At 52.2% G+C, this 19,806-nt stretch overlaps 6 protein-coding genes across 6 annotated transcripts; 4 read left to right on the forward strand and 2 right to left on the reverse strand.

The window, feature by feature from the left end:
- Nucleotides 1-1,849: 1,849 nt before the first annotated feature.
- Nucleotides 1,850-3,134, reverse strand: J4E93_006840 (uncharacterized protein; the record flags this gene model as incomplete). Its single annotated transcript, XM_049344750.1, has 2 exons — nucleotides 1,850-2,587; nucleotides 2,787-3,134. The coding sequence occupies 2 exons, from the start codon at nucleotides 3,132-3,134 to the stop codon at nucleotides 1,850-1,852; spliced, it is 1,086 nt and encodes a 361-aa protein (XP_049198404.1).
- A 1,441-nt stretch (nucleotides 3,135-4,575) lies between these two features.
- On the forward strand, nucleotides 4,576-6,862 carry J4E93_006841 (uncharacterized protein; the record flags this gene model as incomplete). The annotated part of the gene is made up of 3 exons (XM_049344751.1): nucleotides 4,576-5,296; nucleotides 5,349-5,546; nucleotides 5,595-6,862. The coding sequence occupies 3 exons, from the start codon at nucleotides 4,576-4,578 to the stop codon at nucleotides 6,860-6,862; spliced, it is 2,187 nt and encodes a 728-aa protein (XP_049198405.1).
- A 1,924-nt stretch (nucleotides 6,863-8,786) lies between these two features.
- Nucleotides 8,787-9,674, forward strand: J4E93_006842 (uncharacterized protein; the record flags this gene model as incomplete). The annotated part of the gene is made up of 1 exon (XM_049344752.1): nucleotides 8,787-9,674. One exon carries the CDS (start codon nucleotides 8,787-8,789, stop codon nucleotides 9,672-9,674), a length of 888 nt encoding a protein of 295 aa, XP_049198406.1.
- A 349-nt stretch (nucleotides 9,675-10,023) lies between these two features.
- J4E93_006843 (uncharacterized protein) lies at nucleotides 10,024-11,140 on the reverse strand (the record flags this gene model as incomplete). The annotated part of the gene is made up of 5 exons (XM_049344753.1): nucleotides 10,024-10,272; nucleotides 10,337-10,452; nucleotides 10,510-10,573; nucleotides 10,695-11,007; nucleotides 11,103-11,140. 5 exons carry the CDS (start codon nucleotides 11,138-11,140, stop codon nucleotides 10,024-10,026), a joined length of 780 nt encoding a protein of 259 aa, XP_049198407.1.
- A 906-nt stretch (nucleotides 11,141-12,046) lies between these two features.
- On the forward strand, nucleotides 12,047-12,314 carry J4E93_006844 (uncharacterized protein; the record flags this gene model as incomplete). The annotated part of the gene is made up of 2 exons (XM_049344754.1): nucleotides 12,047-12,160; nucleotides 12,261-12,314. The coding sequence occupies 2 exons, from the start codon at nucleotides 12,047-12,049 to the stop codon at nucleotides 12,312-12,314; spliced, it is 168 nt and encodes a 55-aa protein (XP_049198408.1).
- Nucleotides 12,315-17,072: 4,758 nt separating this feature from the next.
- Nucleotides 17,073-19,182, forward strand: J4E93_006845 (uncharacterized protein; the record flags this gene model as incomplete). The annotated part of the gene is made up of 5 exons (XM_049344755.1): nucleotides 17,073-17,429; nucleotides 17,479-17,679; nucleotides 17,734-18,133; nucleotides 18,272-18,705; nucleotides 18,757-19,182. The coding sequence occupies 5 exons, from the start codon at nucleotides 17,073-17,075 to the stop codon at nucleotides 19,180-19,182; spliced, it is 1,818 nt and encodes a 605-aa protein (XP_049198409.1).
- Nucleotides 19,183-19,806: the final 624 nt, after the last annotated feature.

The raw sequence follows: 19,806 nt of genomic DNA on the forward strand, positions 1-19,806 counted from the left end.
GGCATTTGATCGTGCTGATGACATTCTTAACGTCGAGGGCTACATGTCCTGTGGGAGATCTGAGGCCTAGGAGCAAGTTGTACCATTACAACATTATAGCCGTACAAACAAAACAGCAGCACCTTTTTTAAATAAAAGATTAGATACTCTAGAGCCTACAGTAATATTAAGGTTGTATACTTTGCATATTTCTATAATAACGTAGGCTCTACGTTAATGTTAGGTTACATACACTGCATCTTACTATGTTAATGTAGGCTCTAGAGTGTCTAGTCTTTCTCTTAAATAAGGTGCCAGCCTGACGCTGATCTAGATCGACCGTGTCCTCGTATTTGAACGCAGCACAAAACTTATGCTTGCGATCTTCACAGTTAACGATAGCAATCTCAAAAGGGATGCTCGCTCTGTCACTAATACCCAGCACTCATCCCTCAGCATCTGTAGCCCACATGTGGGGTTTCCTATAGTTTCCCGTAGCACATACTATCAAAATGCTTTGATGAGATAGAGCAACTTTTCCAATAATGCAACGAGAAGACATAACAAACAAATGATGGATATAGATTATGTCTCGAGCTATGTGGCTGATATTGGAAACATTGCACATGTGGTAGAACTAATAAAATCGCCTTAAATCTCACAACAAAGTATATCCACGAGATATAGCCCTGCATTAACACCTCCTCTGCTTCTACTAAGTTGTTCTACAGCTTATCGCGTACTCTTGCTGACCTTCTTAGATGCTCGCTGCGACCCGGCCGTTCCTGGAGTGGCGTCGTCTGAACGACGCTTAATGCGGGCCGGTATCAGACATCCATGGGTGATCTGCACATGAGCTTCAAGTTGGAGATCGTTCATTTCCTCCTCTTTCGTACAGGTCAACGGGAAGCATGGGCAGGTGAGGAGCGAGTCGCCAACAGATTTGAGGTGGCCGCGGATATGCTTTGGGTGGCCCTCGCGGTTGAATGTCGCGATGCGCTCGTGGGCTGGAAGAGACTCGTTATGATAACAGAAAGGGCATAGTCTTGGTATCAGATCGCGTCCCATCCTTACTCCACAGTATCCGTGTATCATGATCATGGTTTGCACCGTGTCTAGATGCGTGACTGCATGAGAGATGGCCTCGGCGGGGTTGACTAGCCATTGGTCACAGATCCGACACATTTCTGCGACTGGAGCCCTGGAGCCAGTGATCCCGTGGGCCGACCACAAGTGGACTGTCCTGTCTTGCTCATTGATGAAGTCGGGACCGTCTCGAGCGAAGCGGCCAATCTGCGGATGTACGGCACAGGCGCCGAAGTAACAAGTTATCTGATTGTCACCGTCGCCATCCCTCTTGGTCATGGAACGGATGTGGCCTCTCATGTGCTCGCCGCGCTTGTCGTGTGAGGTGAACACGGCTCCACATAGTGTGAACATCCCCTTCCGAGCTGTTTGGAATTGGCAAGGTACTGTTGGAGACGACACCGTGTTGAGGATATGTGTTGCTTCTTCGCTGGCAGCTTCTTTTGCGCAAGCGTAGGCGTGTTCGTGTGCGTGATGTGGCTCGTTGAGATCCTCACCGCAAAAGCGGCAGTCGTAGCTCCCGGGGAACGTGTAGAACAGAGAGGAGTGTACAATGTATTGATGTTCTATGTAGAGGGAGGAACCCCTAGTATATATAGTAGAGGGGTAACGCTAGTAAGTGAATGTATAGTGAATAGGTGGATCACGTGTATGGATGCCTAACCAACAGAACGGCTCCTCCCCGATGTTGAAGGCATCGATCGGGTGGCAGATGCCGTACCATTGCATCAAGACGGCACATAGCTGTCCCTCTGTTTCGCATGCACTCACGTCCTCTACCATATCATTGTAGGCCGAGTGGCCCTTGGTGGACTGAGCATATTTTTCGAGGGAGCGGAGGTTGTCGAGCGAGTGACCGTGCAACGCCATCTGTCTGTCTGGAGTCATCGAGGGTGGCGTCTAGCTCCTCTGCGCTCTGGATATTGTCCGTGATATCCTTGTCAAGCCCTGTGCCATCACCAAAAAGATCTTCCAACTCTTCCTGCTCTTCTGTCGAAGGTGTCTCTTCTGCGTTGCGTGTGTTCAGTACTGCGTCGTAAGCGTCAATATCCCCGTCTTCTGCTACGAAGAGTGGGAGATCGGAGACGTCTGACGTTATGTCTACCTCTGTGATGGCGTCGTTGAGCTCCGACAGGGCTGCCTTGGTGAACCCTAGTGACTCAAAATGCTGCTTGTACTCGGTCCTGAAGATCTTGGTACTGACGTGGATGACCATCGCCTTTCGCTCTGCCTCGGCGGTCTGGTACACTTCCCATTGTGGATCGCCTGCTCTTGCTGCTACCGTTAAGCTGCCGTGCTTGGATCGGAGAGTGGCCCGCACAGCGTCTGATGTCTGCCGAGCGTTCTTGACTTGTTCATCTTCCTGCACGCGAAGCTGTCCTTTGTCCCATATGGTAGTTGGTGCCTCTGAACTGCGGTTCAGCGAGATGCCCGTCTGCACAAGAACCGATCGCTGCGGCATGTTCCGATACATGGCACCAAAGTCGACGGTCGATATGCGCGACTTGTATTTGGGGAACACCTGCCAGTAGTCAGCTTTGAGTTCATCATTGGCAGATCATTTGGCGTAAATCGATCCTTACCTGGCGACTGTGCCCCATCAAGAATACCCGGTCCTCTTCAGATGCACGTGTTGCCAATGTGTACACTAATCCGACAGCACTACCAAGTCAAGATGCAGGTGAGTGCTATATCGATGGCATGTAGAGTACGATACTGACTGTAGATAGGACACGCCGTGCAAGCGCCGTTGTCTCTGGCCGTCGCAGCATGAAGGAGTTGAGAATCTGGATGAATGCCATCAGGCCTTTTGCCCTGGGTGCTTTCCAGAGGTTACCCTTTTGGTGTACTAGTAGCTGCACCATCTCTTGTTTTGACTGGATGTCGTGCGCCCCAACCTTGTGGTACAGTGCATAGAAGTCGGACCACTTGTTGTCGAGAGGGCTCCCGGTCAACATGATGCACGCGTCAAACTGACTTTTCAGCTCTTTCAGTGCCGCAAACGTGCGCGACTTTTCGTTCTTTATAGCGTTCACTTCATCTAGAACCAAGATTGGTCCCTTTTCCATATTGCGGCCGCCAGATAGAGCCCAAGAACTTCAGAATCTACATAGTGTAGAGGAACACTTGGTGTCCAACCGCGAAGATTGCGTTTGACTTGGTGGGCCCGGGAGTTACTCAGCGATTTTGAGAGCGTCGTCTGATGTCGGACACGGCGTTCTGGAGCCGACCTGTAGTGTTGATACATGTCCTTGATGCTGTCGTAGTACTTTATGGCCTTCCAGGAGCGGGTGTGCTTAAACGTTGAGATAAGTCAAGCACGCCGTATCGAGCAAGGGTTATTGGCAGAATCGTTGCATCTCGGACTGCAAACACGCGGAGACATCTCCCTCAAAGTACTCTGTATCACATGGTCGACTTTTGGGGAGAATTGAGGGAAGAGAAGTAGTGCAAGATAGGCGGGCAGGAGGATTCGACGGTCTTAAGAGCTATTGGACTATATGACTTAACGTCATGACGGTGTCAGATGTACCTCACAACGTGCTAATACCTTTTAACTAGTGCCATGGGGCCGGCACTTAGGCGGCATCGTATTACTCGAAGATGTCAGATCTACACCTGCTATATTGTGGTCTAGAACCAGAGGTGTGGTACAAGTCGCGATGTTGAAGACGTACGCTTTGTATCCGCCTAGACGTGAGGATACCTGGCTATGCCATAGGCTGCGAACTCGGTGCGTTGATACGTGGAACATTTGTTTTCAAGGCATTTGGAAATTGACACGTCGTTGGAATAGCCGCCTGGATTCAGAACGTGTCTCAGGTGTCCGAGGTCCAGGTTTGCATATCGCTCAGTGGGCGCAACGGGGCGATGTTGGTGCGATGGAGGGCTTCTCACGTCAGCCCCGCTTGCTGTCGGTGATGCCGCGTCGCTTCGCGACTGCCAGCTTCCACCTGCACCTGCACAGCTACAGCATGTCAGCCTTTCCTGGGCACTCTCAGCCTCACTCTCAGTATCTCCCATGCATTCATATATGGCCGGTTGGGCCAATTCGGCAGCTCAGCGGCCTTGCTACGACGTCTCGTTATCCTCCGCAGTTTTCTCTCGAGTTCCTCTGGATCCTTCCCGGGTGCAGCCAACCGCATTGAGTAACGAAGCCGCAAGCTACCCATGACAGAGCTGTTGGTCAGCTTCTCATCAGCAACGCAGGGCTAACATTCCTCCTTCTGTGCAAGTCGCAACTTGCTTCTGCATTGAGGTTCTTCGTCGCTTAATGCGAAGGATTTTCGGTGTAGCTAGCCAATGTCCGACCGCCCGGGCGCATCATCTCGCGATTTTGCATTTCAAACCTATGACCAAGCAGGTGGAGCTCCGCAACAGCACCCGCAGCACTTCTACGGTGCCTATCATGCCGAGCACGACGCAAACACGACCGAGGCCGCAAGCCAGGCGCATAGCCATGACTTCGCCGGGGGATATCACGACTACAATGCGGCACAGCACCCAGTGATGGCAGGTCACTTCGCAGGTTTGGGCTTTGGCTCCTCTGTGCCTACAGGCTGGGACGCAATCGACTTCACCGACTTCACCGACCAGTACGAGCCGCAGGGAGAACTTGTCCAAGAATACCAAAGCCAGGCAGATGCCATAAACAACTTCAACATCCCGCTCCCTGTCTCGGCAGGCGAAGCGGCGTACCAGGCATTCCCACAGAGCCAGAGCGTCACTCCAGCGCCAAATGTCGCGCAAAGCCAGAACCAACTGTCGCCTCCGCTGCCACCAGCTCCAGCACAACAGCAACAACGACCGCCTGTTCAAGCAGGTACGAAGAGGAAGGCAGACACAGAATCTCCTTCAGCCGCACAGCAAGATAGTGCCGCAGCGGAGAACCCCCCGAAGCGCCAGAACGTGTCGCGACAACCATCCGATGCCTCAGCCGCGTCGCCAGCCGTCATAGCCCCGGTTGACGCTCAAACGCCAGCCATGACGCGCACCGCTGCCACCTCCGAAGCCACACCCCGACAAGTGTCACGAGAGGACACAAATACAGAGCGACGGAAGGAGCAGAGTAAAGGTACGGGGCCACAGGGAAGGGTCATCGATGTCTCGACACCACGTAGAGTGCCAGGGTCGCCCGGCGCACTCGACATCCTTCCTGCCGGCAAGGTGTTTCCTATACAGATTGGGTCAGAGCTGTTCAGACTGTCAGGAGCGTCGATTTCGTCAGATGGTGAGTATACGCTGAAGACATCAGAACGGAACAGCAACTAAGACTATTAGAGCACCCTCACACTTTTCGCATTTCTTCGGCCAGCAATTGCATGACAATGGCGGTCGTGCCGGTGACGTAAGGACGCTGTACATCGACCGCGACCCGGATACGTTTCGCGATATCGCACTCCACCTCCAGGGCTACCACATCACACCGAGAGATGGCGAACATTTCGTCAAGCTGTATGCAGATGCGCAGTTCTACTCGCGTAAGCTTAGCCATATATAACGAAAGGAATAGATGCTAACATCAGCAGTGCCTCGTCTCACCAAACAGCTGTTTAGCACCGACATCTTCGTGCGCATCGGGGGAACACCCTTCCAGATACAACGCGATCTCTTCTCTGCTCCCGGGGATAGCCCGAACTATTTCTCGCTAGGCTTTGCGCATTTCTTCTCGACGCCAAACGAGGCATTCCCGGGACTGGACCGCGATGCCTTGCTTCGACCGCCGTCCATCAAGCCTCCTTCGGTGCCGAGCAGAGACGGGGAGGTCTTCCGCGAGCTGATACAATTACTGCAGGGCTACAATATCGAGATCCGAAGCGACGCGCATCGCTCTCGCCTACTGAGGGATGCGCGATACTTCCATCTCAAAGGCCTAGAGCAAAAGCTCATACCCTGCGACATATCCTACAACCTAAAACGTCAAGAGTCTGAGATTCTAATCCGTCTTGAAGACATTCGACAATCGGGTATCTCCTTCACTCCTGACAAAGACCCCAGCGAGTCTGGTTCAGGAAGCGAGTCGGGTTCAGAAACCGTATCTGGTGCGCAGTCAGCAAGCGTCCCACCAAACCCTCTACTCGTCAACAGTGTTGCAAGCCCCGCCCCATCAACGGCAAGCAGCCGTGCGGTTTCGAAGGCGGGATATGTGTCGTACGCTCGGCCATATACGGACGACCATGCGCAAAGCAACATCCTCGTCGTTGAAGTTGCGTCAACCGAGGCAACAACGCTCTATCTTCCAAAGAACAATATCGACACTTTCGAGGCTGAATCTGGCGACTATGGAATTGAACTTCGTGCAACGTTCCATGATTCCACTCTCGCACGAATGGCCTCCCTCTTCTCCGTCATAGCTTCCAAGATGGGTTTACCCGCTACACAACCGTTAGGACAGATGTTCTTACAATCCGGTGCCGGAGTTGCCGCCCAGCCTGTCAGCCCGGCCAATTCAGGCGTCAGCGAACGTCGCGTGCGTGTACGGCTCGATCGAGATACCGCTCTGGAAGTCGACGGATCGCCAGCGGAGCTCGCAGTCGACGAATACCACCACGACGGCATTCGCAGCATAACGCACAATCGCAAATGGTTCTGGGCTGAGGATGGAGGCCCATCCTTCCCCAACGACAAAGACGAACAATGGACAGTCAGACGTGCGCACTGGCGCATCCGCGTCGAACCTGTCAAGGGCGACGCCGAGGGAAAGAGGATGCAAGTCATCTTGTGCGCAGTGAAGCTTGAAGCTTTCACAAATCAACGGCCACGCAATTCTTCGAGGAAGTTCCTGGGTGGTGGCTAGCATAGTGGGTCAAGCGGGCCAGTGTCGACGCAGGTTCGCGCGAATGTGCAGTCGACCTGCCAATATATCGATGTTTTCCAACCATTTCTTCCACATACGACCATAGAATCTTGAGACCACGGCTTCCCGTCCGCTCAGCCCTAGTTAAGCAAGATATCGGCTGGCTAGTAGCTTTATGGGTGACCGAAAGCGAATCCCAGCTGTTGTATGTTTTCGATTTATTTTTTTGCCCCACTCTCGTCAATTTGAACAATTTGAACTACCGAGTTTGTGCCGACATGATGGGAACAAGTCGTCAAGCTCCTCTACCTAATCTACTCAAGACGCATACGCTGGTTATTCGCAGCTTGGACGCTACGCCGAGAATATCATATATACTTCTGTAACCCATGTCGTTGTAACTGCGACTCGCAAAAAACTGATGTATACTTCTAGAACACTACTTTGTTGACCGCAACTCACAACAGTCCAGTCTATTCGTTTGTTCACACGGCAGTATGCGACAGTTCTTTTGCTTATCAAACACGGTGTGGCTGATCAGACCGTTTCGATTCTTACCTACGAAAGCGCACGCACAACACCACCACATCTCCACACGAGCCTCCCAGTGACGTACATCGACCTATTCATCGGCCGAGTAGCGTAAGCAGTCAGGTCTACGCTAAGTTAGTAATCGAGAACAAGCTCCCAAAATCCAGGCCGTGACTGCGCACAGTCATTGCGAAAGCGAAGCTCCAACACCGCCACAAGAATCAACGCATGCAACTGGCAGATATCGCTTGAAAAAGGGCTCGGCGGTGGCTTTAATAAGCGAGTCTACGATTTAGGGCGGAGTGGCGTAAGCTTAAGGTCACGGCCAAGACATACGGCTTGCTGACAGTGATTTTGGGCTTCGTGAAGACGAGCTTGGTCACGAGTACAGTGCCCATCTCGTTCTCGCACATTTTCACACGCACGAACAGACGTGGGGTATTGGCTCTTGAGCGGAAGGTGCCGACGACGTTGTTGGCATCTGCTCACTCAACAACACCCTTTCGTATTCGAGGTCACGTGTAACGTTTCTATTGGTTTGGAACTTGAGCTCGGTCTGCCATCCGCTTCAATATGGGTTGCGTGTTCTGGTGAGTTGCTTCATTGCATTGGGCACTGACGAAATAGTAGTCAGGAGCAAGCTCTTCACCGAGAAAACGTCATGATAACGCCATCTCTTGTCCCCAGACGCGTGTGCACTCGGACAGTGCGCAAGAGAAGAGTCATGTTTACGAGTTTTGGAGAATTGTAATTCCATCGCGAGAACAACCGTGAATAGGGGTGACCAAAGCCAAGTGCGTTACGGCGGCAGCATAGCCCCAGGAGTTCTCCATCGGTGTACTCAAGATTGAGGGGTGAACTACCCCGTTTACTCTTCATATTGAGCAATCAAGATCAAAGCTCTGAAAATCAGTTGGTGAACACAAGCTCCCGTGGTGGCCTTGGAATCAAGCTCCCCAAGGCATCCAATGCTTATTGATTCTCACAGTCATGTAGGCGTCCGTCCTCGTACCATCACCACCACCACCACCTACATCATGTCTCGTCTATTTTGCACACGTTTAGGCATTCATAGTTGGACTGCTGATGTGAAGTTTGTAGCTATGAGAACAAGCACGTCCAATAAATGTTGATGATCGCTGTATTCGGTATCATTTCTAGTGTCACACGGATAGAAATTGTTGGGTTTGGAGTGTGTGTGATCAGACGTGGCTGAACTTCGACCGGGCGTACACAACGCCTTGACGACAAGCTGAAGTGAGAATGAGAAGGAAGGTTGCCGGTCAAGAAGGTTTTGGAGATGCATATAAGGACAGCCAGCGTTCTGCCAGAAGCTCTTCACCACACTCTCATCTTCTCTATCAACCTCATTCACATCGATACAACCAGCAACATGCACTCCACCCTCATCACCACCCTCCTGGCTACCCTCGCAGTAGCCAACCCAATCGCCCCCGGGCCACCCTACCACTCCAAACGAACCATAAACCCCAACACCGTCAACGCCCTGACAGCCGCCGAACTAACCACCCAACGCAACGCCCTCCTCCTCGCCCAATCCGAAACCGCCCGCGAAGCCATCCTCTTCCCCAACCCCCCCAACGCCGCAAACGACACCTTCCAATTCATCAACAACACCGTAACACCCCCCACCGCCGGCTCCATCTTCCTGTCCACCATCAACAACTTCCCCGCGCTGGGATCCACCGGTCTCGCAGCTGCCGTGGGTTTCGTCAACCCCTGTGGCCTCAACACGCCGCATTGGCACCCCCGCTCCAACGAGTTCCTCACCGTAACCCAAGGAACACTAATCGGCGCCCTCCTCCTGGAAAACGACAGCGGTTTCGGAAATGTAGTCGGCGGCGCACCACCCGTCCGCGGACCTTACAAACAAATCGAAACTACGCTGTCCAACTACACGGGCATGCTCTTCCCCAAGGGCCTCATCCACTGGCAATTCAACCCTGAGTGCGAGCCCGCTGTTTTCGTCGCGGGCTTCGATGTCAACGACCCTGGGCGTGTGGAAGCTGCCAGGGGTTTCTTCTCCGGCACTCCGGATGAGGTGCTTGAGGCTAGTGCGGGTTACAGTGAGTTTTTGACGCCGGAACAGATTGCGGGGTTGAGGCCGCAGTTGACGAGCGATTTTACGGCTATTGTGGAGAGTTGCGCGAAGAAGTGTGGGATTCCTTACAAGCCGGCTGGAGGCGATGGGGCTTCGTCGACGGTGAGTGGTTACCCTAGTGCTACGAGTGGGTACCCTATGTCTACAGGTGGGCACTAGGGGCGGATGACTTGCGGGGGTTGGGTGTATTGCAAGATTGGTGGTTTGGTGTGAAGTGAGATCAGAGATAGGTGAAGGTGATCGTTCGTTTGTGAGTAGATGATGGCGTTTGGGGTTAGATCGCGCTTTCTTTTGTATATAGACGCTCGCTAGACTATTTTGTTATAGAACATAGACTGAACTTCCTCGTGCCAGCTAGCCAGATTGATCTTGCAGTACTGTGATGGTTACAACGTCAAGTCAGAAGGCTTGCACCAGTTAGTAGCGCTCGAAGTCAGCAACCATCCGTAATGTAAAATCTCTTCTCACTACAAAATCTTGCGAGTACATCTTGAGGCTAGATCCCCACCTACAACTTCGCATCACTAAACGGAACGTATTTCTCTCCACTCGCCTCCTCCACCCTCTTCGCAGCACTCACATACCCATCCCTCTTCTGCAACCTCCTCATGTACTCGTACAACTTAGGGTAGCTTGTCTCGCTCAACGGCAGCCTCTGCGTCGCACCCTCAAGTCCGAAGTGAATCATGATATCCGCAGCGGTAAGCTTGTCGCTGCAGAAGAACTCACCCTTGCTGGGAGAGTTGACGAGGTAATCCTGCAGAGGTAGGGGTACGAAGTAAGTATATGTCTCACATGCACTTCGTACAGACAGAACTTACCTCGAGGAAGTCGAAGTGCGTCTTAAGCTCTGGGTCGACGAAGCCGGAGTCGATCTTACCGGCGACGCCGTTGGTGATGGGCTTGAGGAAGAAGGGGACGGGTGCGTTTTTGATGTCTAGGTGGTGGTTAGTGATTGGAGGGAGAGGTGGAAAGGTAGCAGGGGTGTACTTACTTCCAGTGACTAGCGCCAGGATTAGGATGGTGAAGAGACTACCCTCTGTGTAGTCCATCAGGAACTGGAGTAGTGTCAGTTATTGAGCCTTTACTTAACCGAAATTGATTGGGAAAAGTTCGCCCTTGCAACTATGTGCATGTGCGTTTCTCTTCTGTATAACAGACAAAGAGGATATGTCTTACCTTGTACCTCATCCACTCCTCAGTCTCAGCGCCGAGCACGCCCTCCTGTCCCTCAGGGTACCGCTTGGGCACCAACTCCTTGCCAAAGTGGTCACAAATGTACTCTATAATCGTCTCGCTCTCAGCGATGACGATGTCTTTCTCAGAGTTCGCAGGCCTGATGGTAACACATGGTGATTTTCCCAATGGGTGGATGGCCTTTAGCTCGGGACCCGCGCGCTTGTTCTCATCGCGCTTGTGGACCGCGATGTCGTACTCAAGACCAAGCTCTTCGAGCAGCCAGACAACGCGCTGGCCACGGGATTTGTTCAACCTATTTAGCTGATTAGTCGTGGTTGCTGATGGCGATGGCGCGATGTGGTGGGACCGCAAGCGGATGACAGGCATGTGACAGACTTGGTAACTTACCAATGAACGGTGATCTTTGCTCCCTGCTGGTTCGACATGTTTGCGACGATTCTTAGCGATGTGAAGTTCGATTTTGCGATTAGAGTGTATTCTGGATAGTAATCACATTGATGAGAGGAAGATTTCAATACCACCGAGGTTCTTGGACGGATTTATCTGATGCCGTCACAAGCTTCGGCGTTCAGCGCCCATCGGTGGTTGGCTGCCCGCTCGGGCACTCGGTCATCCTTGTATCTAGTGTCGGTTTCGCCGACCCTCCGCAGTATCGATGAGGAGCAGGAACGAGGCATCGACAATTACTATATGTAGTAGTTCTGTAGACATTGAGGGTGTGTAAGACGGGGCAATCCGGATGTGATGTCGTCCATGATTCCAAGATTGCCATGTGACGTAGAATTCGCGGCTGTAACGACCCGAGCGTGAGACACAGCAATCCTGAGGACTCTGCAACTACGCAGACAACATGTAAACCGTAATGCATTATTCGAGGAGACCTACTTGGCATGTCGTTGTTGATGGTGAATGTAGGCGGTGATATCTTGAAGCGCCAAGACCCGGCGGCACTTGCCGCACCTCCGCCGACCTCATCGCGCGCACCTCGTCAACCACAAGCTCACCAACTGCGCAACACCTCGACACGCGCAAGAGTCCGCAAACATGCAGCCAACTTTCCGCCGCATGGCGGGCCACAACCACGGCAGTGCGTAACACCACGAAGAGGACCATTGGGGGCGCAATCGCTAACTGTACGCAGTGATCCACGCGGATCCCGCCATTATCAAATGGGCCAGTACGTTTACCACCGACCCCGCATTCTGAAGACCTCTACGATACCCGGAAAACTGGCGCGTTGGGAAGAAGCAGTGACCTCGAAGGCGCAAGAGTCGTTACATAGGCAATAGAGTAGGGGGCTACGCAATATGCAGTACTGACGAGGAACAGACATGACTGTCAACCGCCACAAGTACTTCCGCTGGACGAAGCGCACAGCTTGGCTCACGTTCGCCTACGTCGTCGCGGTGCCCGCTATGCTGGGTACGGCAGGATACATGACCGAGGTGAGTCTGGACAAGCACGCATTTGGGCGGTGGGGAAGCGGCATTCGAGACGCTGCGTATATGGAAAGCAAGACGTATGGATGCTGACGAAAATTTACAGGGCAAGTGGGACATGCGCGGCAAGCGGAGGGGCGACATGATCTCCGAGTTCTAGGCATTGTCATTGGAAGAACAACGCGCGGAGGAATAGACGCTGTGTACATATGGAGAATATCATGGCATCACAGAAGTCATACAACCCCTTCTATCACTTTCAAATGAGCGAAAAACCAGCAAGCGTGGGCTAATTGCTGCGTACGGAGCGATGAGACACCGAAACCGTCAGGTTCTTTGTGACACCAGGAGGTCTTCAGACGTCTGTGACTTGATCGATCCACCACTCGTCAATTGCCCTGAATACTACCAACATCACACAAATTTATGGTCATTCGCTCGACGAAGCGGTATTTCTGCTACATTGCCGCATCGGAAGAACGACGCGCAAGACGAATTCCTAGCACATGGCTTGGTGGACATGAACGCAATTGTTGTTTGCGGAAGCAGAGAAGGGTAAAAGGTCTCCGAATGACCTGTATTTTCCAGAGACTTCTCCTATACAAACACCAACGCTATAAAGCGGCCGGGGCCGCTGTTGACATGAGCATCATCAGCTTTCACTATGACGAGTTCTCAACAGGCTCATTCCCCCGAACGTGCGCAAGATGCTGACACAATTCATCCCTCAAGCAACATCTTCCCGTTTCTTAAGCTACCTGGTGGTAAGATTAGACCAATGACTGACGCAGTCAGCTGTTTGCTGAACCTTTCTAGAACTACGAAATAAGATCTACGGCTTCCTCCTAGCATCTACACCACATTCAGTCAGCAGGGGTGACATGCCACTTATTCAGTTTACAAACGTGTGTACACAAATCCGATGCGAATTCCGACCATTACTGCTATACCAGCATATCGTTAACATCGACGACGCATGCCACTACATTGATACGTTCCTCATTACCACGAAGGTCGACGTCGATCGTCACGATAAGTTCCTGCCAGTGACAGATGTACATCTGGGTGTTGGACAAGGAAGATACGACGAATTTGAAATCACTGATCTGATTCCACTCTTGCGACTTCTCATCAATCATCCAATGGACATCAAGGTTACTTTCAACAACGATCCAGACATTACTGCTGAGCCGTTAGAGCGGCTCTTGCGATATCGAAGCAAACATTGGATCTCATTGCTCACTCGCAACGACCTTGTTGGCATTCTGGAACTGAAAGTGCGGACATGGGGAAATGGGTTTCCTGTCTTTGTCCTCGCGGGTCTCAGAAGACAAGGCAATGGCCAGGCCACTTATTCTACTGTCGACAAAGTCAGCTGTAGTTGGTTCGTTGGACCCAGCGGCAGGCTCGTCGAAAAGATACGTATCTTCGAAGGTCAGAGAGGTTGCCTGACGATGAATCTATCGCGGGGCTGCGGCACGAAAGACAGCAGAAGGCGAGTTCGTGCAAGGAAACCGGAAGGAAGCGGATAGTCGTTGCTTGAAGACGTGCGTACCAAATCACGTCACCCGGTCAACTCTTTAGTACTACACAAGCTCGCATGTCTTTCATTGTTATTCGTTTTCTAAACTCTTGACGCATATGTTGTATTTGGACTAGCTGAAACGTCAATGATATCATCTTTGTATACATCCCATGTGCAATTTCCCCAGCATGGCTGCGGGGAAACGTCCTTGACGTAGCCCAGCCTCCCCCAACCTCCCGTCCTCCAGGCATCCATGTGTAATTTCACAACACTCTCTTTACTGATGGACCTTGCATGCATCTGTTGAGGCCAGACGTTCGCGCTATGCATGAGCGGCGCCTGCCGCTTTGACTGACGCTCTATGTTGCTAAGGGAACAGCGGCCGTTGTCGCGATCTAATGCTAGGTATCGACAGAAGCAGGCTTCATCCTATACGTCAAACATTTCATGCCTTAGCGAAGACACGCATAAGGTTCTCGGAAGTTGTAAGTCGTACCTGACAGCTGCACAGCATCGACGACTCCGCAGTCGTACCTTTCTGTCGGTGTCTCACATCTACCCGACCAACATGCACAGCACGTTTCTGAGGCGACAGCAGTGACACAGCGCTCGGAAATCAACGTGGCTAGTACCAGCCGCATGGATGTCAACATGTTAGATCACCCCATGTGTTTAGCACGCACGCGAGGTTGTACATGACCGCCATCGTTAATCTCGTTTCGATCACCAGCTACTACGTTCACCTGCAGAAGACTCGCTGTCTACACAGGTTACACAGTGGCGGATGTAGGCGTTGAGGCGTTATGCATTCGTAATCCGAGTAGACGCGCGGTTGTCTGGGTACCCTGCTGCTAATCTTCGTGGAAGGACTAGGTATCTTGTCGCCACAGGGACTCCGCGGGATGATCATGATGCAGGAACGGATAGAAGCTATCCCAGAGCCGGGCGCTCGGTCAGCGAGCAAGTAGAACTGAACTCTGGTAATGTTACGATATTCGGGCTTGACCTACGGGGGATACTGTCTCTCATGAAGTTTTCTTCCCAGAAGACATCTATCCTAACGATTCCCACGTTGACATTAAAATAGATCTGGGTCATGTTGCAATTCGCATGTATCCTTCAGGGACCAGTTGTTTTGTACCTCCGCCAACATGTGGGCAGTGGTCATTCCACATGGTCGATCCTGGAGACATGATGGCAGGGTCGTCGCTAACTTGCATGATCCGAATTGCCGGGTAATTTAATGAAAGACGTCATACAGCTTCTGCGAGCCATGTAGGTCGGAAGATTGATTCCATGTCGAGGATCAATTTGATTGAGATAGCCGACAAGATTAAACGACTCTGTGCAGACATGGGCCTTGTTTACCCGGCTTGATGGAGAAGCCTGCTCTCGAGGCCTCCGCGGCACCCTAGGATGAAATCCGTGACCGGGTTTTACCACGGTTTACGGCATGCAGCCACAAGTGGGGGTTCGGTAGTCCGGGCGTCCCAGTTAGAGGCGAAAGGTCGACGCCAGATTTGTTCTTCGGTGCAAATATAGCTCTCAAAACATTGCGCATGCCTTGAAGATGATCAGAAGTCGGTTCGCAGGCGATGTATACCAAGGTTCTAGTTGAGCCTCAAAGCACATGTAGTCGTCGCCTGCTACCCATAACGTAATAACACTACTGGCGAACAGACGTAGTCGGCAAACAGGAAATTTGTTTGAGCCAAGCTCGTCTCTGACCGACACTCGGTGAGCATTGCTGTAAGGCTGACTTCTCACCTGAGGAAATGCCACGAAAGATTGCGAGCTGAACGCCAGCTTCGCTGCACTATGCAGGTAAGCAGACGCACATCATTCCTTCAATATTGTGGCGTTCTTTGCTGTCAGTGATCAAACCACCGACGCGGAAGGTACTGCACCAAATCTGACACTGGGCCGTAAGCCGTTCGCTTCTGTCAAAACCTTCGCGTTGGTACCGGCAACATGCAGATAATGGACGATGCACAGGGCTGGCAAGGATGACGTGGGAACGACTCTGTGGTATCTTCGCACCCATGGAGAATACTCGCTTTACCACTGCTCAGCAATGGTAATGTTTTCCCATGCAGATGCACTCGATCTTGAAGACTGCAGGGCGTATGGTCTTCATCCGGCGATGTTGCTTTCCCTCGGACCACATATGGAAGGATGCATCCGCTTCAGCCGTGCATTCAGAGTGGCAACACTGAGACATCGCGATATCATTCGAGACATGAAGACATCGCCGACATTATGGCGCCTGTGGCTATCCAAGACTGCCGGTGCAGCTGTGGTGCATGTCAATAGTCTGATTGCGGTCCTGAACGTCATGAAAACGGTACGGCACGTTTTGAAGGAGGCGATTACAGCCGATTTGGGGCGCCTAACTAAGCGCAAAGTACACATCCCTCCAGGAAAACGTATTCTCAGTGGTCAGATTTGCGATGTGGTGATGTTGTGGTCGGTCCATGAGGTCCGGCCCCCCTCACGAACTCCGACACAGCATGGCAGACTAGTCTGTGCACGGCTTAGCGTTAGCGGCAATTAGCTCAGATCGTCTCGACATGTTGGCTCGCTTGCGCTTCTGGGATCCTGCTTCCTCTCGCTTCACGACCATCAAGCTTTACAAGCACCGGGGACGGCTCTGAACTCCACGGTTAGCTCGGGCGATTGTTCTGCACACTACCCATAGCGGCATCCACTCCCTGTATCTACATGTCAACCGACGCCTCGCATGCCCCACTTTCTGCGCGACCCAAGGCACATCACCGCTTGCTGCTGCACCACAGCCTGCTGAGGCTGCCGCTGCCATGTACGACTCAGCACTTGCTGCAGCTCTACCAAGTATCCAGGCCGCTCTCTTTAGTCCATCTGCCGCCGAGGCTCGGTAGGTCTAGCTGCATTCAGTCGTGTAACACGAGCTATGCCGACATTTGAGACGAAAGCGACCACTTAAAATTCTCCGTTCATCTACTTAGGGCTGAAATGTAGCCGTGTCTTACGCTCACAGCTCTGGGCAGGCCCTCATACTAAGCCCACGCCCTTACCGTTCATGGGCCGTAGACCGCGCTCATGGCGATCTTGGACGCTTCTTGCGGCAACAGTCTCTACATGGAGTGATCATACCATCGACTAGTGGTGGGAACTCTCCACTGCTGGCATTGGTAGTCTCTCGGGCGATCAATCGGTCCACTAGAGAGGCAGGGCAATGTTGCCATGCTGGGGATATAATCTATCGTACCACCCTTTGTTAATCAAACCAGCCAGCCTTCGCTTTTCGTTTACAGCTTGATCTGCGCCTATCTGCACTCGTTGGTCCCGTGCGTAAAGGGTCTGGCAGCTGTCGTTTACATCTACGTTCTTTCATTCCTCCTTCCATAATCCACAATGGCTGTCTCAATCTTCAGATTGGCCACCGCCCTGGGGCTTGTCCTTCCGTCAGTGACTTCGTTCGCTGTGCCATCTGTCGAGCACCTCACACCCAGGCTACCTGAAGTCCCATGGAAGAAGAGCGGTCTTTGGAGCGGGCGCGAAAGACGAGACGGCTACAAGACGAATTGTAACCATGGCCCACAGTCGAGAGGGTGCTGGAATGGCGACTTCAGCATCGACACAGATATGGACCTTCATTGGCCAAACACTGGAAAGACTGTCAAGTATCATTTGACCATCTCGAACGCCACTGGAGCCCCGGATGGGTTCGAGAGGCCAATTCTACTGATCAATGGTCAAACGCCAGGACCTGTAAGTGGGACACTTTGAGTCATCTCGTTTCCTTGCTAATATATTACAGACTATCTTAGCGGACTGGGGCGATGATCTTGAGATCACCGTAACTAACAACCTCCAAAGCAACGGTACTGGGCTGCACTGGCATGGTCTTAGGCAACTTGGTTCAAACGAGCAAGACGGAGTGAACGGTATCACCGAATGTCCAATCGCGCCTGGTGACTCCAAGGTCTACAAGTTCAAGGCCACGCAGTACGGCACAACTGTAAGTTAATTTCCGTTGCGCATCACATGGGTGGAACTTGGCTGACTGTTATAGTGGTATCATTCGCATTACTCTGTACAGTACGGCGATGGCCTCGTGGGCCCCTTGGTCATCCGGGGACCAGCAACAGCGAACTACGACATTGACCTTGGTGCGCTTCCAATGACAGATTGGTTCCACGCGACCACTTTCACAGTGAACGCTGCAGCTGTCCACGCCAACGGTCCTCCAGTTGCGGACAATGTTCTCATCAACGGTACGATGACATCAGCTGCCGGAGGAAGTTACGCAGAGACAATCCTTACCCCAGGAAAGGCGCATTTGCTGCGCCTAGTCAACACCGGCATCAACAACTACCTCCATGTCGGTCTCGATGGGCATAAGTTCAAGGTTATTTCTGCTGATTTCACACCTATTGAACCATTCGAGACTGACAACCTCGTTCTCTCGGTCGGTAAGTTGACCCGAATCATCTCATATTTGTCCGCTCGTGGCGATGCCCACAACGTCTGTTTGTGCAACACGCCTCCACCCACGAAAATGCGCCCACGATAACTATTGTTGGGGAACGTTTCACTGACATGGTCACCAGGTCAACGTTATGAGGTCATTATCAACGCAACCGAGCCTATTGGCAATTACTGGTGGCGAGTAGGTACTGGTGGTCGATGTGATGGCCCCAACGCGAATGCGGCAAACATCAGGAGCATTTTCCGATATGCTGGCGCTCCCGCTGGGCAGCCCAACTCAACTGGCAATGTTCTACCGGTGGGCTGCTACGACGAGGCCAATATCGTTCCATACGCCAAGACGATCGTTCCCCAGGAGATGCCCGAATCGTTGACTTTCGGCTTCAACGACAACTACACTAGCGATGTGACGCAAAACCAAGGGCTGGTGCAGTGGCTTGTCAACGGCAATCCTATGGCAATTGACCTCGATCGACCCACCCTACAGCACGTGCTAGACGGCAACGTCACGTACGGTAACAACCGACACGTGTTTGAGGTCGATGAAAAGCACAAGGTAAGTCTCCTCCGCCTAACGCGCCGTTGTCGCGACTAACGAATTTTGTAGTGGCAGTACTGGGTCATCCAGCAGGATACTACCAACAATACCGCGCCACCACTACCTCATCCTATCCATCTCCACGGTCACGACTTCTACGTTCTGGATCAACAAGAAAACGCAGTCTGGAATGGCGACATCTCTCGCCTCAAGACCAACAACCCTATCCGCCGTGACACAGCCAATCTCCCCGCCAGAGGCTACCTTGTTCTCGCCTTCGAGTCCGATAATCCCGGCGCGTGGCTGATGCACTGCCACATCCCCTTCCATGTGGCCGCCGGTCTTGGTGTACAGTTCCTTGAGCGCTCGTCTGAGATCAAGGCAAAGGATGGTTTCGCTGAGATGAAGAGAACGTGCAAGAACTGGCAAACATATCACAGGGAGTTCCACCCCAACGGCATCCTATTCCCTGGAGACTCTGGGCTACGGAGATAGTTTTCCGTTGACTGCTACGACGCGTTTTCTATTCATTGTATCCTTTCTTATTCTTCATTTACTTTCACATGACACTCCGTTGTGTATGCCTGGGCAAGACGGCGTTTCGTTTTCGCATCATAGATATGCGCTGCTTATCCGCGAAACCTTACCTATGGTAATAATGATAATTCTGAAAAGACCAAAACGTTCTATCAAATTCCCCATCGCCACCTTGAAATCAATGACATGTGTGAGCCAACTAATGCAACTCCAGGTCGTCATTTCCACGGCCCTGCATTCCTAGGGAGAGGAACGCGTCAGGTACCCGAAGTCCCTTATCGCATCCCCAGCCTCCCCATCGCAGATCAGCAACCCACCACCTCATTTTCCATCTCCGGAGCAACTATACCGAGGTTGTGATGCAAATCCGATGTTCCGCCCGCTACCCGTTGCTTTTCCTTGGTACAGCCTCGGACCCTAGCGCAACACGTCGGATGCGGAACGTGGTACAACTCCAAGTACTTAAAAACGCGCTGCATTAGCCAGGTCACAATTTTCTGAGCCGGGCTGCCGGGAAAAGGAAGAGCAAAGAAAGGGACTAGGTGCGATAGTCAGAAGTTGGCGACATTGCTAGGTTTTGTA

This window comes from Alternaria ventricosa (assembly GCF_023758065.1).
Source record: "Alternaria ventricosa strain BMP 2768 chromosome Unknown scaffold_11, whole genome shotgun sequence".
In the NCBI taxonomy this organism is placed as follows: domain Eukaryota; kingdom Fungi; phylum Ascomycota; class Dothideomycetes; order Pleosporales; family Pleosporaceae; genus Alternaria; species Alternaria ventricosa.